The 11,455-nt window shown below is 36.5% G+C and overlaps 1 protein-coding gene across 1 annotated transcript; it reads left to right on the top strand.

Moving 5' to 3' along the window:
* The first annotated feature begins 9,289 nt into the window (after positions 1-9,289).
* Positions 9,290-10,261, top strand: LOC127669858 (olfactory receptor 14J1-like). The gene has a single exon (XM_052164077.1). It carries the CDS (start codon positions 9,290-9,292, stop codon positions 10,259-10,261), a length of 972 nt encoding a protein of 323 aa, XP_052020037.1.
* The last annotated feature ends 1,194 nt before the right edge of the window (positions 10,262-11,455 follow it).

Raw genomic sequence — 11,455 nt, forward strand, 5'->3', positions numbered from 1 at the left:
ATTGTTAGGTTTCAAACCCAGCACAAACAGCTGAAATGCCTAGTTAACATATCAGATCAGATACTGGCTGCCAGTTCACCCTCTATCCCTCAGGGCCCTGTCACAGTGCCCTCCTAACCATTTTAGTTACTGGATCTTTTCATCTATTCTCTTTGAGGCATCTCTTTCCCCTCTCTCTTCCTCTCCCTTCTCCTCACATGGCTCAGGGTCATGTCTACTCTGAACTCTCTCAGATATCCTTGACCCTGGCTATACTCTCCCACATGTCTATAATAAATTTTCTTCTTCACCATACCTAGAAGCAGTTATGACCTTTCCTTTTTCTATCTATTTTTCATATCAGAACATTGTTGCCATGTTTATTAGACATAAATGGACAATTTCCAATGATGCTATGAGCAAATAATAGTTTTACATTTTGAATATAAGTATTTTTTATCATCTTACCAACATACTAGACTTAGCATTCACTGACCACATGTGTAAATTCTTTTTTGGAGGGGGGTTGGTTTTTTTTTGTGTGTGTTTGTTTGTTTTGTTTTTTGAGACAGGGTTTCTCTGTGTAGCCTTGGCTTTCCTGGAACTCACTCTGTAGACCATGCTGGCCTCAAACTCAGAAATCTGCCTGCCTCTGCCTCCCAGAGTGCTGGGATTACAGGCGTGTGCCACCACTGCCCGGCTCTCAAGAATGTTTTATCAAATGAAAGATAATTGACCAGTAAGGATATGCATGGGCTCCCTTGTTCCTCTAATTCCAATATTATTTCAGATCATTTCTTAAGGATGTACAGGAATTAAGAGTGAAAAAAGAGTTAGTTTTGACAAGACCCAATACCAATTTAAAGTTAATTTTAATAAATACATTTTAAACTGCCATTAGGTAAACTGATTTTGTCTGTGTGATACTAGATCCCTTATTGCTGTACATAATTCCCTCTAGGCTACCAAGTTACCTGCTATTCTTACATAGCTACAAGGTTTTCTTGCTCATAAAAAGTACAGTAACTATGTCCATAACTTATTCAGTCCCTACCAAAATTCACGTTTCCTATATATTCCTTTCCTAATCCAAGTGAACCATAACTCATGTTAATGTTCTTATAGTGTACATTTATCTATATGTCTCACAACATAAATGCTTTGTTCCCAAGAATAATTTGTATGTGTGCATCTGATTATAAAATATAAAAATTATAAAAATAGGGACACGTGATTATACCTCACTAATGAAGTAGATACCAAGGATCCTCTTTTCCATTACTGAAAATGCTCAAGTTAAATCTTACCCTATCTGATACAAAAAGAGACTCCAGCAAGATCCTTACAGTCAAAAGCACATCTGTGATGAGTCCTGTGTGCTGAGCACAAATCTGTGAGTGCATTAGCTGAAGTGTTGAGAAGCTAATGGTGTTGCTCACTTGGGTTAATAATCTGCTTTTTTCCAAAAGACTCATTATTTACAAAGTTAAAATATAAAGGACCCTTTATCTTGAGTGTTTAAAAGAATCAAAGTACACCATTTAATGATATGGGGAATGAGTAGTGGTGGAACAATAGATTTTTAGATTGTTCTATTGACTATATGCAATATTTAGTTTACGTTTTATTTTGAATATTTAACATTATTTTAAACATGATTTAATTATCATCTGGACCTACAAATGCATTTATCCATGTATGTAAGTAATTCCTTGGCTTTTATGCCTCATCCTCTCTCCTACATGAATTCAATTCTTGGCTGCATCTTCCTGAGTACTGTTTTACCCACTATATTCCTTGAATACAGGATATCATCTATGAATTATATTACCATTGATACATTTTAAAAATTTAAGTGTTTTATTTTCTCACAGAAATAATTTTAAAAGTTCCAACAAGAAAGAAAACAATGACACAAAATAAAGATAAATAACATTGTAGGTTTATCTGTGTGTGCCTCTTTGATTCTTGTCATCTTTGCATATCATTAGATTGTACTGTTGTTGAAGGGTAAGCCCACTGAACTCTAATCAGAAATTATTTGTCATTTCATGGAAGGAAAATATGTAATACTAATTGACTGACTAACTTCCAGAGAATCAGCCATAATCGGGCATTAATATCTTCCACATTTCAATCTTTTCTCTGTTTTCAACTCACATTTTATTTTGTATCAGTTTTTTTTTTCTCACCACAGTTAATGATTCCTATGGCCACTTAATTGTTTATGTACTTGAATGCTATCTTCTCCCAACCCCCAACCAACCAGTCAGTAATTAGTTCTGATTGTATCTTCACTGGCATTCTGGCTTTAGATAAACATTTTCTCAGATTGGTACACTGGATAAACAATCCCTAGCAACTTTCTGTTTTGAATGCAGTATAGATTTCTTTAATTTGCATTTTGCCATCTTAATTGTAATGAGATTTGTATACATTAAAAATAAATAGCAAAAAAACAAAAAAATTAAAAAAATTTAAAAAAATGGCATTCATGTCAAGTGTACACATACTGAGCATTAAAGTCAACCATTTAAATAAGCAGCTTCAATCAAGACACTCACAGAACCAAACTGGTATTCACATGTATCTGGCAATCTTTTCTGTCCCAGCCTTCTAACCCCAGGGACCACCAAACGACTTTTATCATTACACAGTTGTTTCCCTTTCTGGATTTATACCATTAACTCTTCAGCAGGAAATGTTGCTGAGTGTGCTATTCTGAGGCTGAACTACATAGTTCACTTCTTTCTATCTGAATTGTGTTCCATTACATAGACATAGGACACTTACTTTGCAGTAGTATGATTTGTTATGTCTTTTACTAGGGGAATATCTTGTTCATTATGCTGTTGACTGGTAAACAACTATATTGACTACAATATGGGATCATTCTAAATAAAGTTTTTATGAATGTTAATACAGCATTCTAAGGTCATGTTTTTGTTTTGATTAAATGTGTACAATGAAATATTTTACATGTATTTGGTGTATTGTCCCCCCCCCATGCTCTCTCATCTGACTCTTACACTTGCTATTCTTCTTTCTCCCCTCTTCTCTACAGATCCCTTTCCTACATTTCCACATAATGTTACTTTTTCCTTTGTAGCTTTCTGGTTTTGACCAGAATGTGTGGCCAGAGATTTGGAACTACCCATAGAATAGTGGTGAGTTCACCATTTGGTTCACAACTGAAGGCAATGGCCATACATTCCCTAGAATTCATCAGTCTGAAATAGTTGAACAAGGAGGAATAGGGGACCTGTGAGCCTCTACCCAGTACATGAGTGTATGTTGGCAGGCTCAGTTTTACTTAAGCCCAATTCAGTTTTCTATTTGCAGTAGACTGTAAGAGATGTGGAAGCTCATGAATCGTTTCTACCTCCATAGTGACTAGCTTAAGCTTATGTAGGTATTGTGGAGTCAATTATAGCCCCTTTGAATTTATTAGGACAATGGTTCTGAAGACACTATTTTTCTGTTTCTCCAAGGCTCTTACAGTCTTTCCATACCGTCTTCAGTGATGGTCCCTGAGTCATAGAGTTCAATGATATAACAATATGGATGGCTCAGTCTTTGTACTTTGACAAGTTGTGAGTTTATATGTTAACTACTATCTACTGCATATAGAAACATCCCACATAAGGCCTGACTTCATAGTTTAATATCTCAACTTGACACATATGCTTTCTGTTGTCACTATAAATCCCAGAAACACAAAGCAACCTGGGGAGGAAATGCTTTATTTCATCTTATAGTCCACAATCCATAATTGAGGGAAATTAGTGAAGGAGCTTAAGGCAGGAACCTGGAAGCAGAAACTGAGTCATGAAGAAGCAATGCTTACTGGCTTGCTTTCCAGGAGTTTTTCAGCTTTCTTTCTTTCTTTCTTTCTTTCTCTCTTTCTTTCTTTCTTTCTTTCTTTCTTTCTTTCTTTCTTTCTTTCTTTCTGTCTGTCTTTCTCTCTCTCTCTCTCTCTTTCTTTCTTTCTTTCTTTCTTTCTTTCTTTCTTTCTTTCTTTCGTTCTTTCTGTCTTTCTCTCTCGCTCTCTCACTCTCTCTCTTTCTTTCTTTCATTTAATATCATCTTAATTTACATTGCCAATGGTAAAATCTTTCCCAATATCCCCCCTCCCCTTTCAGCTTGCTTTCTTATACAACCCAAAAACACTTGTCCAGGAGTGGCTCCACCCACAGAGGACTGTGCAATTCCACATCAACCATTAATCAAGAACATGCATCCACAGATTTGCTTACAGGCCAACAAAATTGAAGCATTTTCTCAATTGCGTTTTCCTCTTTACAGATGATCATAGCTTGTCTTAAACTGACAAAATTTAACCAGCACAGCACTCAGGAGAAAGAAATATCTATTATCTTTTTTCAGAGTTCATTTACAGTGATGTCTAAAATTATACAGTATACCACAAGTGAATGGTAGATTCTTTCCATTATTGTGTTTACAGAGTCCTCTCTGATCATGGAACAACATGGAATGAAAATGAGAATGCTCAGTAGAATCCTGTTTTATTTAATTTTTATAATTATTCTAGAGTCTCAGAAGTTGCAAATTAGAACAGATCTGTACCATGCCTCCTTTATCTATCTTACATTACTCCAATGTAATATCAAATCATAGATTTATAGTCTTTTCTTACACGTATGAAGCAATATAGCTGCTACCTCAGTTGAGACATAACTATTTTATCACCACAGGGATGTCTATGGTCTTACCCTTTACATAGTTACATTCACCTTCCTTCCCTACCACATTCCAGTCCTTAACAATCAAAGGTATTTTCCCTATCTTCAAAACATTGTTATTTCAGGAGTTGTACAAAAATATATAGAATCATACATCATGTGAACTTCTGATGTTGACTTTTTGACACTTATCACTGTTCTCATCCATATACATAAACCTTTCCCTTTCTGTTCTTGAGTGGTATGCTGTAATACAGATGCACTAAATATACTTAACATTTCACCCATTAAATAATATTTAGATTGTTTCCAGATTGAGGATGTTAAAAACAAGCAGAACTAAATATTTGTGCACTACTGACTTTCATTTTCAAGGCCCAAATATATATGGATGCAATCTTTTGATTAAACAATAGTTGCATGTTTGTGTTTGGTTTTTAAACAAAAATTACATAAAGTCTCTATGAGTCCTGCCTGGAAATAGATGTTTCACTTCTACCTACATTCGACTAGATGTAAATAAGGTGAATGCCCAACCATGTTGAAAGGTGGTTTGGGACATGTACTCTGTTAATACAAAGAAGAGAGATAAGGGTTGATGAGTATACAGCAGTATTTGTTTTTATACTGAAAGTCATTTACTCACTTTCATAAAACTTGTTTTTTACTATAATTAACTATTAACAAGTTTATATTGATAGCCTCTGTAGTATGAAATATTTTATGCACCTACCCCTTTAAATGATCCTATGCTTTACAGTGTCATTTGGCTATTGGACTTCTGGAATGGGAGGATATAAAAAGACAACAGAGACTGTGAGAAAGAGAGAGAGGAATAGAACTGAGGAGTAAGCAGAAGGATGGTTCAGGAGTCAGAAGAATAGTGTCAGAGAAAACAGTTGATGCAGGAAGAAAGAAGATTGAGTAGGGTAGAGAAGAAAAGTGATTGAGCAGAGTGAAAATAGAAGCAGTTGTACATGAGTTGGGCTAGCAGACTGAGAAGGGAAGACAGATGGTGACAACTGAACCAGGGGAGTCTGAGCTGAGCCAGAGAAAATATTGACAGGAGAGAGATTAAACAAACAAATAGAAAGCAAAGCAAAACAAAACAAAAAAAGAAACCCACAAAGTAGTCAAAAGAAAGATAAAAGGAACATAAGACTGCATACATAAAGTTACAAGCCTGAATAAAGATTTGGTTGGAAGCAGTGGAGAAATTATTTTAAGGTAATGTTTTCTGAACTAATGTTACTTTCTCTTACATGCCTATATTACTATCCGGCATTGCTCTGCGGTGTATGTGTTGCAGTAGGACACTGCAATGTTGCACACTTTATCTTTTTGGTGTTAAGAGTACAGTCTGGACTGGAAAAAAAAGATTAAATGAAAAAATTTTAAAAATGGAAAAAAAGGAGTATAGAATTAGTTGTAATATATAGTGTTTTTTTGATTGTTTTTTTAATTTGCATTTTTTATTCGATATATTTTTTATTTACCTTTCAAATGATTTCCCCTTTCCTGTCTCCTCACTCCCCGAAAGTCCCATAAGTCCTCTTCCCTCCCCTTGGTCCCCCATCCACCCCTTCCCACTTCCCTGTTCTGGCATTGCCCTATACTGCTGCACTGAGTCTTTCCAGAACCAGGGTCTACTCATCCGTTCTTCTTGGACATCATTTGATATGTGGATTATGACTTGGGTAATCCAAGTTTCGAGGTTAATATCCACTTATCAGTGAGTGCATACCATAATTGATCTTTTGAGACTGGGTTACCTCACTTAGTATGATGTTCTCTAGCTCCATCCATTTGTCTAAGGATTTCATGGTGTGTCTGTTGTTGTTGTTTTGTTTTTTGGATTTGGTTTTTTCGAGACAGGGTTTCTCTGTATAGCCCTGGGTGTCCTGGAACTCATTCTGTAGACCAGGCTGGCCTCGAACTCAGAAATCCTCCTGCCTCTGCCTCCCAGAGTGCTAGGATTACAGGCATGCGCCACCACCACCCGGCTGTAATATATGTTTAAATTCAAACTGTTTTACACCAAAATATATGAATTTCCATGGTTTATTTATAAGGTAAGAAGCAAATGTTGAAAACCAGTTCCCAGTGCCCGGAAATAAGATGACGCTTTAACCAAAAGTGGATTTCTATGTGATGCTCTTACCAGCAGCAACACTAAGGAGGGTGGTAAGTATACAGCCTTTTGGGTGTCACGTGACCTTATAAACCAAAATTGCTAAGTGTTGAGGCTCTGCTCTCTAGGTTGAAACTTTCTTCCCAGTAGATTCTCAGATCTGCTACTTTAGGAACCACAGAGCTGGCAATAAAATCCTAGTCTCACCAAATCCCCTGCACCATTTCAATGGATCCAAATGCCAAGTGACAAAGTGGTAGAGAAAATGAGGCACACTGTCATTCAGTTGGTTTTTATGTTAGCTCCACCCCTCAAAGAAAAAACAGTAAAAAAACAAACCTGTCTTCAACAGCACATTTTAAAACTCTATGGTTGTAGAAAAGTAATTTAATCACAGGTGGTAATCAGTTTAGATAGATGCCTACACACCAAGAAATCCTAAGACACATATGTGATCCGTGTAAAAGTTTTAAAATATTATGCAAGAGAACCATAAATAAGAAAGGTTGATATGTAATGTGCTCGTATAACTCAGGAATCAGGAAAACTATTTTTAAAATGCTATCTGACGGAAGCAGTAGAGATCAACCTTTCAGTGTTACATGTTCTATAAAAACTGTGTTTTCCCCAAAGTCATTCATGACTCTTCTTGATAGTTATATTTTTGGGTGAAAAAATTGATGTCAATCTAAAAGGCCACTGTTCAAATTTTGCATCTCATTACTGTTATAAAAAACATCTGAGATTTAAGTTCTTCCTGTAAAGTGGATCTTAAAATATTTAGCTTAACAAAAATGAAACTAAATGTGTAGAGCAAATAAAAATTTAAATTTTACTGAAAATTACCAGAATTTCTGTTTTATAAAACTCAGTGCTGAATGTAATTAACTGTTTCGATTCTCAGTCTCTTGTCAACTCCGGTACAGTTTGACAAAATGAAAACAAAAATAATGAACAATAATTCTGTTAATATTTTACCAGTTACAACAGAGCAGAAATGAGAAATATAGAAAATGTTTGAGGCAACTTTATAGTGTTTAGTTTTTCCGACTTTATATTGTATCGTTTGTGGCTTCGATGAAAACCATTTAATCTGATGGTACCCAAGATAGATTAAAGTTCTGATCCTTTTTTATGGATTAAAGCCAAGAGCTTTTCCAGTGGGGCACCTAAGTATATTTTAAAACTTTTAATTTACTGATGCTTTATTACAATCTTAAAACAGGCCTCTATCAGGGAAAACTGTAGAAATGGAATACTCAGAGGTTGAGTTTATTCTACAAAAGGAATGTGAGAAAGGCAGCCTGAGTCTGCACTATTTCGGGAAAGGCAGGCACTAGATGGCTATTCCTCTGAGTTTAAAACAAGGAGGAACTGTTTTAATCTCAAGATTCAGAGTTCTCACAAAAACCAGTGTTACAAGATGATTTACTCAGACCCAAGCATGCACATGTACGCCCATACACACGCACACATACAATTCAAAAGCAGGGGATTTTTTTTTATTGTTTTTTGTTTTTGTTTTGTTTTGTTTTGTTTTGTTTTTAGATACCAACTATACTCCAGGCCATCAAGTTAGATACCAAATTGGAAAATGACATATATTTTCCTTTGCAAAAGTAAGCTCCATCAAAAGTCCATTTAAAAGTAGAAAAAAGGTTAAAGTGCTTGCTGAGAAAGTTCAAGGCTCTGGGCTTGCTACACTTAAAAAACAGAAAAACAGTAGGATGCCTCATTTGATTAGGCTCTTAGTACCACTGCATGTAGTTTCTATGGTAATGAGCACATTGTTTGCTAGGAAGGAAGTGTCTATCACCTGTGCACAGCTAGACCATCTGTTACAATACAGAGGTATACAAAATATAATTCAGAAGTACATAAAATGTAAGTACAGAAAACTTATCCAGGCAGGGTGGTGGTGGCGCACACCTGTAATCCCAGCACTCTGGGAGGCAGAGACAGGCGGATTTCTGAGTTCGAGGCTAGCCTGGTCTACAGAGTGAGTTCCAGGACAGCCAGGGTTAGAAACCCTGTCTCGAAAAAAAGAAAAAGAATAGAAAACTTTAACCAATATCTCAAAATGGTATTTCTACTGCGACTTAAAAGTCATAGGTTTCCCTAGTGGAAAATGAAAAGATTTTAGAGAAAGCAAAACAATATGGTGAGTTGTGACACTTGTACTCACCTCTAACTACTACTTAAGTATCAAAAAGTCTAAACTTCATCACAGAAGAACTGCTTTATCCTGCAGATTCTCGCCAATAAAGGAATATTTATCAAGTCTGAAAACTTGATAAACTGCAATTCCTTAAACATTAGCTGGAATAGAGAAAATAGAACATTTATGTATAATTTCTGTTATATATATATATATATATATATATATATATATATATATATTCACACACACACATATATATATTGCATTTCAAAAACATTTTTATTTTCTAGCTGTTACCACAAATTGATTCTCAAAATGGCTACAAGAAACATAACCACAATGAGTGGATTTCTCCTCATGGGATTCTCTGACAACCATGAGCTGCAGATCTTACAGGCTTTGCTCTTCTTGGTGACATACCTCTTCGGCTCAGCAGGTAACTTCATCATTATCACCATCACAACACTGGACCCACAGCTCCAGTCTCCGATGTATTACTTTCTAAAGCACCTTTCCATTCTGGACTTCTCATCCCTTTCTGTCACAGTTCCCCAGTATATTGAGAGTTCCCTAGCACAAAGTGGCTACATTTTATATGGCCAGTGCATGCTGCAAGTTTTTTTCTTCACAGCTTTGGCCTGGAGTGAGACAGCCATTCTCACAGTGATGTCTTATGACCGCTATGTGGCTATCTGCCTCCCCCTGCACTATGAGGTCATCATGAGTCCCAGAAAGTGCACTTGGGCTGTGGCAGCTGTGTGGCTAAGTGGAGGCATCTCTGGAACTTTATACACAGCAAGTACTCTGTCTATCAGATTCTGTGGTGACAAAATAATTCATCAGTTCTTCTGTGATATCCCCCAGTTGCTCAAGATCTCCTGCTCTAATGATTACTTCGGAGTACTGGGAGTGTCTACTTTCATGTCTATAATGGCCTTCGTCTGCTTCATGGGGATTGCTTTCTCCTATGGCCAGATATTCTCTACAGTTCTCAGGATGCCCTCTGCTGAAGGCCGATCTAAGGTCTTCTCCACCTGCCTGCCCCACCTCTTCGTTGTGTCATTTTTTCTCTCAACAGGGATTTGTGCCTATCTAAAGCCAACCCCAGACTCACCAACTGCTTTAGACCTCATGCTCTCTATCTTTTACACAGTACTACCCCCAACCCTCAACCCTGTCATCTATAGTCTGAGAAATGAGTCCTTGAAGGGAGCTATAAAGAAGTTACTGTTAAGTGAAGAATTCATTGGGGAAAATTATTTTTGTTCTGTTGTTAGTGTCTGTTAACACTGAACACAAAGAATGCTTTTATTATAATGAATATGTTACCTATGTAATGTTAAAATAACGATATTTTCTAGAAAATATATATTATAAATCTATTTCATAGCAAGTTTTGATGTTATTCTTTGAACCTATTTTATTAAATTTACTTATAGATTTTTCAAGTTAGTGAAAAATATATGACTATAATCTAGTAATACAAACCCAATTCTTCCTAACTCTTCTAGTCCATTGCCACACTGGTACACATATAAACTTCATATCATTATAATAATAAGCACAAAGGGTAATTAGTTACTGGTTACTCAGTTCACCAAATGGATCGTAATTTTAATAATCTGAATAACTAAATAAATATAGAAGTAAATAAATGATCATTGGGAACCTGATGCCTGAGTATTAAGATCTTGGTTATGGGGCTAGGTAGGATGCTTCTAAGACCTTCCCCATTCTCTGTTACTAGAGACCCAATATTCCAGGTTGTCCCTGGTGAGCAGCTTCCTCTCCCCCTTCCATGCCTTCTGTAGATACCACACACCAACCCTATCTGCTCTTCTCTTCCAGACTCATCTGTGTCTGAGTCCTCAACTATAGGCATATATTGCCTTTTAAACCAACAGGCCATGCCTGACAGGAGATTAAATAGGCTGTCAAAAGACCTACCACATTATCTGTTATCCCCAACCCAATTCTCACAGTTTCTTTTAACACTGGAAAAGAATACAAGAGAAAGGAAGCTTCCTTGGCCCCTTTCCATGCCTCTTGTAGATACCAAAACCATCCTCACCTGCTTTTCTCTTCCTTCCTCATCTGTGTCTAAAACAAGTGCTATGGGCAGACATACTTACTAAGCACATGTCCTGATTGCCAGAAGACTAACAAGAAGGCCTACCGCACTATTTGTTACCCCACAGCCAATGTTCATTGAGGGTGCTAGCACAGGGCATCAGAAGCAGCTCCACATCTCACCTATCTATAACTCCTTTTCATTGCTAAAGATGATCTTTTGCTGGACTCCTACACCAGCAAACAAACATTCCTTCTTAAACACAAAAAAGGCAACACTCAGCCCACAAGACTCTCTGAAAATCCAGAGAGTAAAAAATCCAGAAAGTAAATCTCCATCAAAACAAGACAATCCCCAGAAATCATCACCTAGACATATACTCACCTCAAACACAGATGTCTATACACCAG

The sequence above is a fragment of the Apodemus sylvaticus genome, chromosome 19 (assembly GCF_947179515.1).
Source record: "Apodemus sylvaticus chromosome 19, mApoSyl1.1, whole genome shotgun sequence".
NCBI lineage: Eukaryota > Metazoa > Chordata > Mammalia > Rodentia > Muridae > Apodemus > Apodemus sylvaticus.

Bases quoted from the DNA above. Each gene is read 5' to 3' on its own strand.
- LOC127669858 (XM_052164077.1), top strand. From the start codon at position 9,290: ATGGCTACAAGAAACATAACCACAATGAGTGGATTTCTCCTCATGGGA.